At 54.7% G+C, this 17,345-nt stretch overlaps 1 protein-coding gene across 3 annotated transcripts; it reads right to left on the reverse strand.

Moving 5' to 3' along the window:
* Positions 1-1,098: 1,098 nt before the first annotated feature.
* On the reverse strand, positions 1,099-13,906 carry HSPBP1 (HSPA (Hsp70) binding protein 1). Of its 3 annotated transcripts, none has more exons than XM_086690707.1 (8): positions 13,720-13,906; positions 13,070-13,364; positions 11,137-11,341; positions 8,523-8,747; positions 5,587-5,742; positions 5,380-5,476; positions 4,731-4,842; positions 1,099-1,406 (listed from the first exon to the last, which is right to left on the reverse strand). In XM_086690707.1, the coding sequence occupies exons 2-8, from the start codon at positions 13,271-13,273 to the stop codon at positions 1,332-1,334; spliced, it is 1,074 nt and encodes a 357-aa protein (XP_086546833.1). In that variant the 5' UTR covers positions 13,274-13,364; positions 13,720-13,906; the 3' UTR covers positions 1,099-1,331. The 3 variants fall into 3 exon arrangements, with proteins under 3 accessions (XP_086546833.1, XP_086546834.1, XP_025770441.1); XM_086690708.1 differs by having other exon boundaries at positions 13,070-13,367; positions 13,720-13,880; XM_025914656.2 differs by lacking the exon at positions 13,720-13,906 and having other exon boundaries at positions 13,070-13,408.
* Positions 13,907-17,345: the final 3,439 nt, after the last annotated feature.

Consider the following 17,345-nt stretch of genomic DNA (forward strand, 5'->3'; position numbering starts at 1 on the left):
GTCTCCCCTGGCCTCTCCAACCCCTTTAGGGGCTGAGGAACAATTTGCCAGATTGGACGGGCATCGTGGCTCACGCCAGCCCTCCCTGTCTTAGAGCCAGCTTGCCCAGTGCGGCCTGCGGCACCCAAGGGGAGGCCTCTGCTTGTCCAGTGCTGCCTGTGACCAGACAGGCAAGCATGTCTCACGCTGGGTGGGGTAGCAGCAAGACTAAAGCTACTTTCTCTGGCCATAATGGTAATAAACGTGATACTTGAGCTCCAATTCTTGGCTTCTGTAGCTACCTTTCAATTTATCCTGAACTTGGGAAGAAGGGTGAAATAATTGGGCCATCCCAAATCCCAAGAGTACGAGTAAATGCCACACGAGAGGAATTAGCGTGTACAAAATGGAGCTAGGAGACCAGGGTACGGGAGGAGCACAGCTTTGAAGCCAGCCCGGGTCTGAAACCTAGCTGTGTGAATTTGCCCACGCATCAACACCCTGGGCTCACATTCCTCGTCTGAAAAATGGCACTGGTCACGAGCCTTGGTTGCACATGACCAGACTTGGTTGAGCTGACAAGGAATTTATGAAAGGGGGTGAGACCTGTCTCCAGCCCCAATATCGGATAAGGCTGGGGATCTCTCAGTGCTTTGCAGCCGGGAGCAAGGCCCATGCCCAAGCCCTGGGCAAGTAGAGCGCTTCCGGCTGGCCGCGGTGCACCTGCTCCCGCCTTCCCCCCATCTCCCGCGCCCAGAAGCCACGCGGTGGGCTCTAATTGGTGGGGCTGATGTCACGTGACATGCCTCTGCACGGGATGCGGGGAAGTAACATGGCTCCCGCCTCCGGGCAGGCCCTTTGGACATCAAACGTGGGGGGTTCTTCTGATGGAGAAACCGGCGACGCTGGATGGTCAAAAGGGAGGGCGGGTGTCCACCACACTCCCTCTCAAGAGGGCCTGAGAAGATGAGACACGATGGCTCTGGATTTTAGGGAGCAGCACTTTTCTTTCCAGGTTCCTCCCGCTGCCCTCTCCTCCTCCGTGGCTCCCTCGGTCCCGTAAGATCGTGCCCCACCCCCCAACTATCCTCTAGGGGAGGTGACAAAGGCTGCAGTGAATGAGCTGGAGGAAGAGAAACACCTTTATTAGAACAGTGTGGACACAAGAAGGAGGAAGGGCGTGAGAGCACAAGAGGTGAGATCCAGGGAGCCAGAGCCTTCCCCGGTGCCCCTGCAGGGGGCTGAGCAGAGACCGGCTGGCACGCCCTGGCCATGCACCAGTAAGGCCCTGCTCTCGCTTGGGAGGCAGGAGGCCTGGGGCTCCACGGAGACAGGCGATAAGCCACCAGGTTTCACCGATCCATGCTGTCATCCGTCGGACTGGAGAAACAGGTCTGTAGCAGCTTTTCACAGAACTCCAGCTCCTCCTGGATGGGGGTGGGGGTGGGGGGACAAGAGGCGGAGTCCTGAGTGCAGAGGCCCACCCCTCTTCGGGGTCTCTGCCCTCCGCACTACCTGCCCCAGAAGTCTCCCAGGGTCCTCAGATCTCAGCGGAGATCCATGCCAGCGGGATCCGTCATTCTCCCTTGTGCCCGGACTACTGACCTAGAACCAGGGGCCGCGCAGCCTCCATCAAACCCCACTGGTGAGTCCTCCCCTCAGCTCCTTGTGCCCTAACTCCCAGGTATGACCGACCCCTACTAATCACCACTTAAAACTAAAACCCCTTCCACAGGTACAAACACCACTGAAAGACTGGACTGTATGAACCTGAAAGGGTTCTGCTTGGCAAAAAGATGCCAGAAACAAAAAGGAAAGAAAAACAACAGTTTGGGGTGAAAAATATTTGCAACTCTTCTGAAAAGGCTAACATATTTAATGCTTCAAGAGCTTTAAAATAAATCGATTATAAAAACCACCACCCCTTAGGGTGCCTGGGTGGCTCAGTCGGTTAAGCGTCCGACTTCGGCTCAGGTCACGATCTCGCAGTATGTGGGTTCGAGCCCCACGTCGGGCTCTGTGCTGAATGCTCAGAGCCCGGAGCCTGTTTCAGATTCTGTGTCTCCCTCTCTCTCTGACCCTCCCCCGTTCATGCTCTGTCTCTCTCTGTCTCAAAAATAAACAAACGTTAAAAAAAAAAAAAAAAAAAAAAACACCACCCTGTAGACGAATGGGCACAGGATACGAACAAGCAGTTCACGAGAAAGCAAAGCTGTCCGACGTTACTCACTGCAGAAACGCAAATGTAAACCAGTCTGGAATACTACTTTTCGCCAATTGGCTTGGAAAAAGACCAAATGGCTTAAGGGACCCTTGGGCGCCCTCATCAACTGGTTCCCCCCTTATAGAGAGCAACTTGGCAATAGCTAACAAAACGGCCCCTAACTCTGTACCTTCACTTTAACCTACCTTAACCTGGCCGCTTTTCCCTCTCTGGAAATTGTCCTATAGCCATATTCATGCATATTAAAGTAACAGGTAAAAAGGTTATTCCTTTAGCAGAGTGGTAGCAACAACCAGCATGTCCGTTAACAGGGGTCATAGTGCGGAAGAAGCGACCCACCTTGCAGCTCTCAAAGGAAACAGGAAAAAGCCAGGGCCGCCAACACACAACACATTCCTCCTGCACCCCTCCCTGAGACGTTATGAAAGGGAATGAGGCAGGGAACAGAAGAGTGGTCAGAACAGGTCGGTTGTGCACAAAAGGGGCACAGGAAGAGAATTTACACGCACATTTGCTTGTGTGCATAGACCATCTGAGGAAGGGCGCACACAGAACTGGGGGAGGCACTGGGTGGTTAAAGACAAGGGCAGCGGGGAGACTTTTCACTGCTTACCCTCCTATGCAGCTTCACTTTTGAACCACATGACTACAGGACCTTTTTGCAAGAAAGCATTCATGAAATTTAACTCTTAAATTTACCTACAAAAGAGGACTAAGTCATGACAGAATCACCTTACGGGATATCATGCCAACTGCGTCATTCAATTATGCTGAAATTAAAGCAGACCTCTAAGTATCTGGAAAGATTTCCAAGACAGACACACAGACACAGAAGAAGGCCCATGTGAAAATGGAGGCAGAAACCGGACCGGCACATCCACAAGCCAAAGATTGCCAGCAACTACTAGCAGCTGGAAGCGGAAGGATTATTCCCCTAGAACCTTCAGGGGGAGCACGGCCCTGCCGACACCTTGCCTTCAGACTTCTAGTCCCCAGAACTGCGAGAGCATACCTCCCTGCGTTAAGCCACCCGGTCTGTGGTACTGTTAGAGCAGCCGTAGGAAACTGATATGGCACCAGATCTAACGCATCACTGCCCCGTCTTCTGTGCCCCCTCACGTTTTTTCCGTCAGTGTACTTGTAACCTCCTGATGTCATACTATCCGTGTTAAATTACACATATACAAACACTGCATGTATTATGCATGCACATATACACGCACACACAAGGTATACATGTACTTGTAAATATGTATTTCTGCGTGTCTGCATGTTTATCACCCCTGAGCCCCCGTGAGAGCAAAGGCTGTACCCTTTTGCTCCTCCCCAAACCCCCAGCGCCCAGATCAGGGCCTGGCACATGGCTGAGCTGCCCCCGACAAAGGGAGGCAAGGAAGAATGAAGGTTTCCACAGGTGTATCCATATGTCTAAGCTTCTCACGTCGCACACTTCAAGCAAGTGGAGTTTATTACATGACACTTATACCTCAACAGAACTGTTAAGCGGGGCGCCTGGGTGGCTCAGTCAGTTGAGCGTCCGACTTCAGCTCAGCTCATGACCTCACGGCTCGTGAGTTCGAGACCCTCATCGGACTCTGTGCTGACAGGTCAGAGCCTGGAGCCTGCTTCTGAGTCTGTGTCTCCCTCTCTCCCTCTGCCCCTCCCCTGCTTGTGCTCTGTCTCCTCTCAAAAATAAATAAATGTTAAAAGAAAAATTAAAACCAAATAGAGCTAACAGACTTTTTTTTTTGGAACAACAACAACAAAAAAAAAGGCAAAAGGAGTGCTGGTCAGTTCACAGGAGACCTGTCTCACCAGGAGGGTCCTCACCAGTGGGCCGTGGTATCACCTGCCACGAGGCGGCTCAGGGATCGAATGCAACAACTAAAGCACTCCCCAGCTGGAAGTGAGCCCAGGCCGGGTTGGGGCTCCGTGGACCCCACGATCCGTTGGGCACATGTTTCCACATGTCCCTGTGATGAGGTCGGGGCAAGCCCCTAGGAGTGGACACTGTGCCTCTCCTGGTCATCCCTGCTCCTCACTCCCAGCACCTCTGTGAACTCTCGACAGTGTCACAGAGGAACGGACTCAGTCGAACAGTTGTCCCTGGAGTGTGACACGTTTAATTATCAGCTAAATCACTTAAATAATTAAACAACTGTACGAATATTTAATTAGTTGCTCTTTACCACTTATTTGTTCCTGATTAATTATCTGAGTTATCACTTGTTACTTATTACCTAATTAAATACACGAGTTACTTATCTCGTTTCTTATTCCATTATCTCATTGGTTGCTACTTATCAGACTTGTTATTTAGCAATCTAATAAAGATTAATTGTTAAAACTCTGACAGGATGTAAATAACGATATGATTTGGCTATAAATAAATGACTGCTAACTAACCCCTTACGGCACCCCGGGCTCCCATTCGCCCGTGCAGCAGCGCTAGCTCAGAGCACGAGGCACGCGGCAAGAGACACAGGAAGGACGCAGCACGTGCCGCAGCCACGCCCGTGGGCCGTACCTGGTACTCCTCGTGCTGCTGTAGCAGCTGGACGCGGTGACGGAGCAGCTCCTCCAGGCCCAGCTCGGGCTCCCGGCACTCCCGCACGCCCTGGGGGAAGTCTGTCACCAGGCTACGGGGACAGGAGAGCAATCCTTGGGACCCCGCTCTACACAGGCCCGCCCCCGCGCTGCTCTCACAGGAGCCCGGGCAAGACAGTTCCCCACGCTGGGCCTCAGTTTCCCCATCCGGATGCAGACCTCACGCCGTCCCCACGCCACCCCAGGGACTACGATGAGACTGGTACAAAACAAGGCACCTGGCACAGAGCCTGGCCTGGAGCCCGCTCGGCACGCGGGAGCCGCCACCTGCGTGACGGGCTGCTCCCCGTGTCCTCTCGTGCAGACACTAATCTGTCGGTACGTGTGTGGGGGGAGCGGGGTAAGCCTCTGCCCCTCCTCCCAGGCTGCCGTGTCAGCCCCTACAAGTGAGGAAACTACTGCTCAGGGAGGGCCAGCACAATGATGCCTGCCCCCTCTGTGGGAAAGGCCCAAGCTCCCGAATCCCATCAGGGAGGAGGCTGATGGGCAGGAGCCCAGCGGTGCCAGCCCGGGAGGGGGGGGGGGGGGCGCCTGGCGCAGGCCTCGCCCTCTCGGAGGCCCCAGCATACCTGCACAGGGCTCCAAGCACATGCTCATGGAAGGGGCTGTGTTCTGTCCGGATCAGGGCCACCAGCTGCTGGACCATCCCCATGGAGCACAGGGTCCCTGGGGGAAGGGTCTTGGGGGTCAGAGGGGCAGTCCACACCCCTCCCCCCCACATACCGCCCACCCTCCCTTTGGGACCGTCCCTGGGCTCCCTGCCCTGGCTGCCCCACCTTTGTGTTCGGGGTGGCCCACCAGCAGGTTCTGCAGCAGGAACGCCGACTTGACCTTGAGCTTCTGCACCTGCTGCTGCATGGCCCGCATCAACACAGAGAAGCCGTCCAGGCGCAGGAACTGCAGCAGCCCAGCCTCCTGCTCCCGGACCAGGCCTGGGGGGAGACAAGCGGGGGGAGGAACCTCGAGGTCACGGTCACCACCATCAACATCAACTTCTAGGGGCCCGCGCTTCATAAGCATTATTTTTTTTTTTAGGTATTTCTTTTTACTGAGAGATGATTAACGCAAGCTATTAGAAGACAACACTGACCCACCTCTTCCCCATCCTGCTCTGGCTCTCGGGACCTCTGGGGAACTGAGTCTCTCTGTCCACCCTTTGTGGCCAAGCCACCCAAGGTCTGCCTGTCCATCTGTCTCCCCAGTTTTGCAGGTGACTCTCCAGATGCCACCTCCTCCAGGACTCTTTCCCGCACCCTTGCCACAATCCCTTTCCCCCTAGCCTCCCTGTTCTTCTCCCGGGGCCACTGTGACATACTAAATACATACTTGGTCTCTGCCCCCTTTCCTGACACCAACATCTCAAAACCCTTGGAAGTTTCTGGGTGATAGGAGCATCTTTTGTTCTAATGAGGTGACTCTGGGTGGACTACTGGATGGGGTTTACTTATCAGAAAGACCAACCCATGATTAGAAACTTGGAACTTCCAGCCCCACCTCCCATCCTCCAGAAAGGAGAGAGGGACTGGAAGTGAAATCAATGATCCATCACGCCTACGTGAGAAAGCCTCCATAAAAATCCCTCGGGGCGCCTGGGTGGCTCAGTCGGTTAAGTGTCTGACTCCTGATTACGGCTCAGGTCATGATCTCACAATTCACGAGTTTTAGCCCCAAGTCGGGCTCTGCGCTGACAGTGTGGAGGCTGCTTGGGATTCTCTCTCTCTCTCTCTCTCTCTCTCTCTCTCTCTCTCTGCCCCTCCCCCTGCTTCTGCTTTTTAAGTTTGTGCAGGGGTTTCTACAACTTAAAAAAATCCCTAAACTGTGGGGTTCGGAGAGCCTCTGGGTTAGTGAATTCAGGAGGATGGCACACCCCAACTCCTTAGGGGCAGAAGCTCCTGTCCTCAGGACCCTTCTAGACCTCGTCCCATGTCCCTCTTCATCTGGATGTTCATCTGTATCTTTTATCACATCCTTTATAATAAGTCATTAAACATAGGTATTTCCTTGAGCTCTGTGAGCCATTCTGGCAAGTTATCGAGGCCGAGGAGGGGCGTCATGGGAACCACCAATACGTAGCCAGTAACGAAGAAGTAAGGGACGCCCAAACTCTCCACTGGTGTCTGAAGCAGGGCAGTCTCGTAGAGCTGAGCCCTTAACCTGTGGGAGGTGTGCCATCTGCGGGTAGCTAGTGTCCGAATGGAACTGTCCAACACCCCGCTGGTGTCCAGCAAGTTGGAAACCTGGTTGTTGTAGAAACCCCCGCACACACGTTTGGTATCACGAGTGTTGTGAGGGGAGGGAACAGGTTCTCCTCCAACTTCCAAGAGTTAAATGCAGAGCGGCCACAGGACCCCGCGCGCCCGCGCCCAGGCGTGCGCACCCGAGAGCGATGAAGACACGCGTCCGCTCAAAACCTTGCCCACATGGTCCACGGTGGGACCGTTCACACAACCAAAGGTAGAAACCACCTGCCATGCGAGTGATGAAGGAATAAACAGAACGTAGTCCATTCACGAATGACGTACTATTCAGCCACACAAGCGAACGAGGCGGTGGTACGTGCTATAAACGCAGACGCGCCTGGAGAACGACGCTCAGTGAAAGAAGCCAGCTGCAAAAGGCCATGCGGTGTATGACTTCCGCCACATGTCCGGGGCAGGCAAGCAGTAAGCAGGCTGCTGGGTGGCTGCCAGGGGCCGGAGGAAAGGGGGCGCAGAGGGGCCGCTAACAGGCGTGGGGCTTCTCTTGGGAGCGATGGAAGTGTTCTGAAGTTCGACAGCGGTGACGGTTGCACAGCCTTGAGAATACACTAAACTGTGCACTTCAAAGGGATGATGGGGTGTCTGGGTGGCTCAGTCGGTTAAGCATCTGACTTAGGCTCAGGTCATGATCTCACAGTTCACAGGTTCGAGCCCCAAGTCAGGCTCTGCGCTTGACAGCTCAGAGCCTGCTTCTCATCCTCTGCCTCCCTCTCTCTTTCTGTCTCTCAAAAATAAATAAACATTAAAACTGTTTTAAAAATAAACAAAAGGATGAATTCTATAGCCTGTGAATTTCATCCCAACAAAGCTTATTCAAAAAAAAAAAAGAGACAGAAAGAAACCGTCAAATGGGGGCCCCCAGCATGGCGCACACATAGACGGGGGCCCAGCGCATGGTGGAGGGCACTGCCTGGGCTCCCACCGCGCACCTGCATGTCCTTGCAGGGCGCCCGGGTTGTCACTTAGGCTACCTGACCTGGTCTGTCCTTGACGCAGATTCAGTCTCCCTACCTCCGACGGTGTGTGTGCGGGCTAAGCAAGCTAATGCTCACCCAGGCTTGGCGTGGGGCCTGGCACACAGAGTGCGCCCCACAGGTGTCGGCATCAGCCCCATCCAGGCACCTGTTCCCCAGGAGGCAGCGTGAGTGAGAGCCACTGGTATCTCTAATGGGTGGAGGCCACCCTCTCAGGCAAGGACGGCCCCCTCCTCACGACAAGGAAGGGCAACAGAGACTGACGACTCTGACGTGTTGAGCAGCATTCCCGTGGCACTAGGGTCTGGCTCTCTGAGTGACAGGGGGTTGGCAAGCTCACCACCCAGTCCTGGCACCCAGCACAGAGTCTCAACGGGTAATGGGCATAACTGAACGTTCAGGTCCCCCTCCACCTGCCCCCAGGCAGATCCCAGCAGGATCTGTGCGCCTCCCCGCAGCCCCCCCCCCCCCGACACTCACAGGAGATGGCGAACAGGGCCTTCACGCGCACCAAGTCGGAGGAGTCCCGGTCGAGAAGCCGCAGCAACTTGCGCAGGGCGCCCAGGCCCAGCACCTGCTCCTGGATGGCCGCCACGTTCTGGCTGCAGGTGCCGATGAGCTGTGCCGCCCGCCACCGCAGCCCCGCGGGCCCTGCCTCCAGGTACCGGCCCACCAGCAGGTGCATGCCTGACAGCTGGCAGAAGTCTGTGCCAGAGAGAGGGGAGACAAGAGTTCAGGTGCTAGGGGCTGAGCTGTGCCCTCCCCCCCAACATTCGTATGCTGAAGCCCCGAGTGTCTAAGGATGTAACGTATGGGGAAACAGGGCCTTTTAAGAAATCACCCAGGTAGAGTGAGGTCATCAGGGTGGGTGCTAATCTGGTACGACCGGTGTCCTTATAAGAGATCAGGACACAGACATGCACTCAGGGAAGACCACGTGTCGACACGGGGAGGAGGCGGCCACCTGCAAACCAAGGAGACCCGAGCCCAGGAGAAACTGACCCTGCCCACACCTGGATCTCAGACTTCCAGTCTCCAGAGGTGTGAGGCGACACAAGTCTGTTCAAGCCTCCCATTCTGTGGTGCTTTGTTACTGCCACCCTCACAAGTTAATACGCCAGGTGAGGCTGGAGGGTGAGGCTGCCTCCCAGGGGAGCCTGCCTCAAGTGCGGGCTTCCTCCCGGCACCCAACCAGGCATCCCTCCGAGGTCTCAAAAATGTCAGCGTTTCTCTTCCCGTAAGCGGCCTGAGGTGATCTCTGAAAATGGTTCGCTATTCACTTGACCCGGAAAACCCGACAAAATCATGCAAATCAAGAGGTTCAAATCTTCGTGTTCACTCTAAGAACACACGGGAAACTGCCCAGGCCATCAAGAATGCATATATGAAAGGCCACCAAGTATCGGTATGCATATCCGAAAGGCCACCAAGTATCTGAAAGATGTCACTTTGCAGAAGCAATGTGTGCCATTCCAACGCTACAACGGTGGAGTTGGTAGGTGTGCCCAGGCCAAACAGCGGGGCTGGACACAGGGTCGGTGGTCCAAAAAGAGTGCCGAATTTTTACTGCACGTGCTTAAAAATGCAGAGAGCAATGCTGAACGTAAGGGTTTAGATGTAGATTCTCTGGTCATTGAACACATCCAGGTGAACAAAGCCCCCAAAATGTGGCGTAGAACTTACAGGGCTCATGGTCGGATTAGCCCATGCATGAGCTCTCCCTGCCACATTGAGATGATCCTTACTGAAAAAGAGCAGATTGTTCCTAAACCAGAAGAGGAGGTTGCACAGAAGAAAAAGATATCCCAGAAGAAAGTGAAGAAACAAAAACTTATGGCCCGGGAGTAAATTCTGCATGAAATACATGCAAATAAAAGTAAAAACAGAAAAAAAAAAAAAAATGTCAGCGTTTGGGGGCTTAGGGTCCCAGGCTGCAGCCCACTGAATTCCGGTACTGACCCCCAATCTCCCTGTGGGAGTACCTCATACTAGACCAGGGCTCGGCAAACTACGGCCCAGCACCCGTTCTTATAAATAAAGTGGTCTCAGCGAGCTTGGTGGTTCCTCGAGAAGTTAAACGCAGCGTTGTCATATGACCACTCCTACATAAAGACCCAAAACCACGGAAAGCACAGACTCAAACAGACACTTGCACCAATGTTCACGAGGGCAATATTCTCAATAAGCAATGGGGGAAATGACCCCAATGTCCATTAACTGATGAATGGATAAGCAAACCCGTGACCTGTCCACACAATAGGTTGTTCCAGAGGGGAATAAAGTTCCAGTTACAGGCTCCCACATGGAAAACCCTTGAAAACGTCCACTCGGAGGCCACATATTCTATGATTCCATTGACGTGAAACGGCCAGAAAAGACAAATCCACACCCTCAATGACTATATTATGCCCCCGCGACTGAAAGTAGAATGTCCTCCTCCTACCAGCTCCTTGGCATTTAGAACAAAACCCCAGCACCGACTCTGGCCTGCAAGGCCCTCCACACCCAGCGTCCCCTCCCACCTCCCGCCCTTCGCTCACTCCATTCTGGCCTGTTGGCCCTACTGCTGTTCCTGCACGTCCCAGGTATGTTCCCACCTCAGGGCCTTTGCACTGGCCATACCCCATTAGCTTTTTCCAGAGCTAATCTCATAACTCACTCCACTGCTTCAGGTCTGTAACCAAATGGCACCCCTCGGGGAGACCCTCTCTGACCATCCTGCCCCGAACCACCTCCTCACTCATGTTCCGGGGAGTGACAGTGCACACGCAAGAGACTAGGGAGAAATGACCAGTTTGGGAGGATATCGGGGAGGCAGACGTGCCGCCGGGCTGGTGGGGTGAGAGAAGGTCCCCTCCTGATGACAAGGGGACCAGGCAGGAAGAGACAGGGCAGTCACATCTGGGACCAGACTAGAGAGGGAGAGGCTGGAGGCCAGGAGGGTAGGGGAGAGGCCGACAGTGTGATCCCCGAAAGGAAGGACAGGGGCTAAGACACAGAGGGACCCGGGGCTGCAGAGGAGGGAAGAGACAGAGGGGAGACCAGGGAGAAGGGGCAAGACCCTGGAGGCGGGGGTGGGCAGCCCGGGGCGTACCTGCAGCATTGTCCATGTTCTCACACAGGTCGGCCAGCAGCTCCAGGGCCCCCTCACGCTCCTGCTGGTCAGCGGCCAGTTCGGCCTCCCCAGCCAAGGAGGGTGTAGGCTGGGACAGCACTCGGAGGCAGTTCTTCATCTGCTCCACCTCCTCCCGCTGGCCCCGGAAGGCGGCGGACATGGCCTCCTGCAGCCACTGACGCCTCTGGGGCGCGAGACCGGGCAGGAGGGTGGGGAAAGAAGCAACCCTCTGTCAGTAATTCGTTCACGCCTAACAGTTGTTACTAATAACGGCCAACATTCGGGAGCTGACTGCTCCTTCAATCAACAGGTTTCCGTTGAGCGTCTTTTCTATTCACAACTTTCTAGACACGAGATTTACGGAGAGAGTGGCAACGGGGTGGGAAAGAAGGCACTCCTAGGTCTCTGTCCTGAGCAACTAGAAGGAGATGGAGATGGAGATGGGAGGGGAAGCAGGTATGGAACATGAGGAGTGGAGATGAGAGCTCATTTTTCAACACGTTCAGCTTGAGAGATCTACTACACACCCAAGGCGAAATGCTGGAGCTCAGAGAGGAGGTCCAGCCTAGACCTGGCTTTCCCAACCTGGCTCTACTGACGCTCTGAGCTGGATGGTTCTGTTGGGGGTGGGTACACTGGACGATGTTGAGCGGCAAGCAGCTGCCCTGGTCTCTACCTACTAGATGCCAGCAGCCCACCCCCTGCACCGAGTTGAACAACTAAACATGTCTCCGCTGGTTGTCAAATGTCCGCAGAGAGATAATATCAGAACCACTGGTCTAGAGATATAAATCTGAGAGTGGTCAGGGGGAAGTCTCAACACAACATGAGTTCACAAAGGAAGTGAGCACAGGTAGGTAAGAGAAGAGCCCTGGGGTACGCATTCATTCAGAGGCTGGAGAATGAGGAAGAATCAGCAGAGGAGAGGGAAGGAGAGCCAGTGAGTAAGGATAAAACCAGGACACTGTTGTTCTAGAAAACAAACGAAGAAAGAGATCAAGGAGATGGGTAGGAATCAAATGCTGCCTATTAGGTCAAGTGAGATGACAGCTGAGAGCTGGCCACTGATTTCTTGCTGTTGTTGTTGTTTTTTTTTCCCACCAGGTCTGTTAGTGCTCATATGCGGGCTCTGTAGTCACAAGTCCTGGATGAATTTGGGCAAGATGTTAATCCTTCTGTGCCTATTTCTACCTCATTGTCCTAAACGTTCAATGACATCACTGGATTAGCACAATATTTTGTATACTATAATCACCATCAGCCACTAAACATCACATATACCAGTATTGCTAACTAATCTCCAAGACAACCCTCCCAGGTGAGTATCGCTATCCCCACTTCACAGATGAGAAAACCGAGGCCCAGAAAGGCTGTGACTTGCCCAAGGTCACAGTGTCGGCCACCCACAAAGCCTAACGTCAAACCTAAGTGCCTGTCCCCAGAGACTGCACTCTTGATGAGAACAGCCTGCTGTCTTCAGGAACACTGCCCGGCGCTGTGTGGACCCCTGCTTAAACGGGAACCTCAGAAATACCCTATGAAATGCTGTTATTCTTAGCGTCATCATCAACTTGCAAATAAAGAACCTGCTGCTCAGAGAGGTGAAGTGCCATACCCAAGGTCACACAGCTGGATACTGCCGAAACCAGGTCTGCCCGGCTCCCTTTCCCTTCTCACCACAAAGCTACTGTGCAACTCTGCACCTCGACGGGATGCTGGGATCCAGGGATCTGCCCTCGCAGGCACTTCTGAGATCTGACCTCCAGTCTACCATAACCCCACCTGGCACAAACACAGCCCGCTATGGCTATGCCCTCACACCTGGACTCCCGCCCCTGCCCAGGACGCACTTCCCGAGAGATTTCTGTCCCACCTACCCCCTCTCCCCACCTCCGGGATCCCCACCCTTTACCTCTTCACTCATGGGCTCTGGAGGGGGCTCTGGTTCCTGAGAGCCCGCCGTGATAGCCATCTGCAGCAGGCCTTGGAGGTTTCGCGGGGGCGGAGGATGGCTCGAGTTCCCGGCCGAGGAGCCGCCGCCCCCTGAGGAGCAACCCTGGGAGGCCGGGGGCAGCGCCAGGGGGAGGCGGCTGCCCCCAGAGCCTTGGTCCGCCATGGGCTGTTTGTGAAGGGAAGAATGTGTCTGGGAGAGCGGGTGGCCACCGCTGAGGTAGCTCTGGCGTCCCGTCGGGTCGACTCCTGGGGGTCTGCTGAGAAGGCGGCGTTTTAGGGGAGCTGGGCGCCCGCCCATGACCCCAAACCACTCTGCCCGCACCCACCATAGCCACAGCCCTCTTTCCTTCCTGCAGACCCACAGGACCCTTCCCCAAAGTCACACGCCCCTCCTTCCTCCCTCGCAACAGGCTCCACCCACTCCAACTAGCAACCTAGCAACCCCCTCCCCCATCGCCCCTAAGTGCGTTCCCGTCTCTTAGCAACCCCACTGCCCTGCCTCCTTGGCAACAAGCCCCCCCCTTTGGACGCCTTAGCAACAAATCCCCTCTCCTTCCTCTCCAAAGAGGGGAGCCAGAGCGAGACGGACCTCCCTAACCCAAGACTCACCTCCCCGGGCTGTGAGTCGCCGTCGCTACTAAAGACAGAGTCGCCCGCACCTGACTCTGCTGGGCGCCGCCATCTTGACCGGAAATGCACCAAACTCGCCCGGAAGTTCCCGGCGCACCCTCCCAACCTTGATCCAGGAGGCTTTCGCGGCTCTTAAGCCCTTCCCACCTGGCCGGATAAGGCGGCCGGCCCCGCCCCCCGCTTCATTCTCAGCCTAAGCTCCGCCCCGACCCAGATCTCGCCCCTTAGGAGCCGCGTCCCCTAGTCCTCCTTGCAAGCTCCACCCCTGCCGTGGCTTCGCCCCGCCCACAGTGTAGCTCCGCCCACACCAATGCTCTCGCCCCGCCCTGCCACCTCACGCTCCGCCCCTGTTCTGGGCCTTTCGGCCTCTCCCAGCTTGACTCCACCCCTCCCCTGAGCCCCGCCGCGTGCCGGTGAGCGGGCCGCTCCCCGTTAGGCCCCACCCCCTACTTGCCGGTTGTGCAGGTCCCTCACCCTAGGGCCTTTTCCCCTGCACCTGGACACCTGCTGCATCTTTTACTGGAGCCCTAGGTTCTCACCCCTAACATTTGATGTAAGCAGCCTTTGGCCCATTCCACCCCGCTCCTGGCCTCAGTTTCCCCAGTCGTCAAAGGGGGCTCCCTTGTTCCCGCTGCAGCGCCTGCGGACACCTATTATCACCCAGCCTCTCCCTCTTGGAATCTTCCCTGGGTCCTGCCAGGTGCACAGGACGAGGGGATTCCTGAAGGCCGCAGCCAAAGCAAAATACTCGGACTAGGTGGTTCGGGAGGCTTGCCGGTTCTGTGCGCCGTGTGTGGGGCCCGGGTCTGGGAATATGCCTGGTCTGTAGAGCTATTTGCCTCGAGCTGGGCTTAACCCCTGGTTCTAGTCTTCCATTAGGGGCCCCGCCCTGCCCCGCTAGGAGAAGGTTGTACTCAGCTCAGGTGGCGGCCACAGTCGCACACGGATTGCACATCCTGCTGCGCCAGGAGTGTGCGAGGTTGTATTGGGGACAGAATTGGAGAGACAACGTAAAAGCCCTGGGCACCCGCGGGCGGTGTTTGTAGCACTGAGCAAAATAGCTATCAGGGGTCTGGGCTCCTAACCCTACCCTCACGCCCTGTACCCTATTGTATGTCTTTCTATTGCTGCCTTTAACAAATTATGAAAGAAGCGCCTGGGTGCCTCAGTCGGTTAAGCATGGACTCTTCAATTCGTGTGATGGAGCCCTTCGGGGATCCCTGCGTCAAGCGCTGCATAGGGCTCTGCGCTGACAGTGATGGAGTCTGCTTGGGATTCTCGCTCTCCCTTTCTTTCTGCCCCTCCCCCACTCACGCTCTTTCTCTCTCTCAAAAAAAATAAACAAATAAGCATTTAAAAAATAAATTACGAAAAATTTGGTGGCTTAAAACAACACAGATTTATTATCTTACAGTTCTGGTGGTCTGAAGTCCAAAATGGTTCTCACTCAGTTAGAATCAAGGTAGCAGCAGGACTGTGTTCCTTCTCGAGGGTCTAGGAGAAAATCTGCTGCCCGCCTTTTCTGTCTTCCAGAGACCACCCACATTCCTTGGATTGTGGCTACATCACATTGGCTTCTGCTGTCTTGGTCCCATCTCCTCTGACTCTGACCGTCCCCTGCCACCCTTTCATAAGGATCCTTGCGATCACCTACAGGGCCCACCCAGATAACCAGGATCATCTGCCCATCTCCAGATCTTCAACTCAGTCACATCTGCAAAGTCTCTTTTGCTACGTAAGGTGACATAGGCCCAGGTTCTGGGAAGTTAGGATGTGGGCATCTCTGGGGGCTGTTATTCAGCCTACCATCCTTACATACGCCCATGTACAAGTCGATTTATATTATTTACAATACGTTATTATGCATGGTACCATACAACCTATGTAAATACAACGTGTAATTATACATAACACTGTGTATGTTAATATACGTATAATATAATGCTGGCCTACAGGAAAACTCCCCAGGTACCCTACAAAAGCCATAGTCCTTATGAAGACCTTATGAGTAGGGTGATCATACAATTTTCAATGCATAGCGAGACTTCAGAGTGCAAACAGACCTCATTAATAATTACAGAATACCAAATAATGATGGTGATGACGATAATTACAGAATGCCAAGCATATGGTCACCCTGCTTCTAATAGGGTCCTATATGATCTGCCTCCTCACCTCATTTTCTGTCTCTCCCCCTCTCTTGCTCCTCCAGCCACACTGACCCCTCGAGGTTCCCACCATGCACCGTAGGGCCTTTGCACTCGCTGTCCCCTGCGTGGAAGGTACTTTGTCCACACAGCTCTGACCTTCATTTTCCTTCAGTGTTCCCTCACTGGAGAAGTCTTTCTTGGCACCGCTTAAAAAATCCTACTCTACCCAACAAACACTTCCTGCACCCCTCATCTGCTCCTCGGCACTTGTCTCCAGAGACTTGACTGTCAAAACATACACTTCGCTTATCTTGTTTATCACCTGCCGTGTCCACTGCCGTGGAAGCTCCACGGGGCAAAGATCTTTGTTGGTGTGGTTCCCTGGTGTCCCCTCACCATGTGGACAGGGCCAGCATTCAGATTTGGTGTTAGATAAAGGTTTACAGAATGAAGGCAGTTGTCTAGGAGACTAGAAGCTCTGGGGTCCACTTTATAGGGGACTTGGGGACTAAACGGGTGTCTAACACCTTTGGGTACCTGATACAGGAGTCCTGGATTATGTGGAGATCTACCTGAGCACAGATCCGTGGATGTGCTATAGTGGGCACGTAGAATTGTATGGAGGCCCACATGAAGATTGAGGGGACCCTATGGTGGGCACAAAGAATATTCAGGGGTCTCAAAACATACACAGGGACCTGAGGGGGTTCTGGAAGTTTCTTTGCGGAGTACTGAGGATCCTAAAAGGGGGAATGGAACCAAGAAAATCTGAGAAGGTGCACCTGGGCTGTGGGTGGATATGGGGCCCTGATACTAGAGGGAGAAGGAGGCCTGGGTGGGCAGGCTTGGGGGCCTGGTTCGGCAACCCCCAAATTCTTTCCCTCTCTCTGCTTGTCTCCATCTTTCTGTGCCCCCGTCTTCCCCAGCACGTAGCCCTCCCCCCTGTAGGGACCCCACGGTTCTTTTCCGGTCCCCAGCTCTCTCCTTCTTTGTCCCTCTCCATAGCCCTGTCTTTCTTCGTCTGGGTCTCTGTCCCTCCACCTGTCTGTTCTTTTACCTGCCGCCTCATCCCCGTCCACCTGTCTCTCCCACTTCCCTCCTGCGCTCTGACCCTTCATCTTTCTGGCTGCCCTTCTTCTCCCTGGGCCTCGCCTCTACATCCTCCCCTCCCTCTGTCTCTGTCTCTCTGTTCCTCCCTATCTCTCCCCCTCACCTCCCTGTCTCTTCCCCTCACCTGTGCCTCTCCCTGGTTCTGTGTCGCTGTCTCTCCCCCTCATCCCCTCTCCCCTTCTCCATCACATCTGCGTTTCTGCACATCTGTCTCCGTCTCCCCGGCCGACTCTCTCCCTCTTTTCCCCCCGTCTCTGCCTCTCCGCGTCGGACTCCCCCGGCTCTGCCCCTGTCCCTGCCTCGCGCCAGCCGGTCTGCTGGTCCGCATCTCTCTCGCCGTCTGCC

The sequence above is a fragment of the Puma concolor genome, chromosome E2, assembly GCF_028749965.1.
Source record: "Puma concolor isolate L17-30 chromosome E2, mPumCon1.1.hap2, whole genome shotgun sequence".
NCBI lineage: Eukaryota > Metazoa > Chordata > Mammalia > Carnivora > Felidae > Puma > Puma concolor.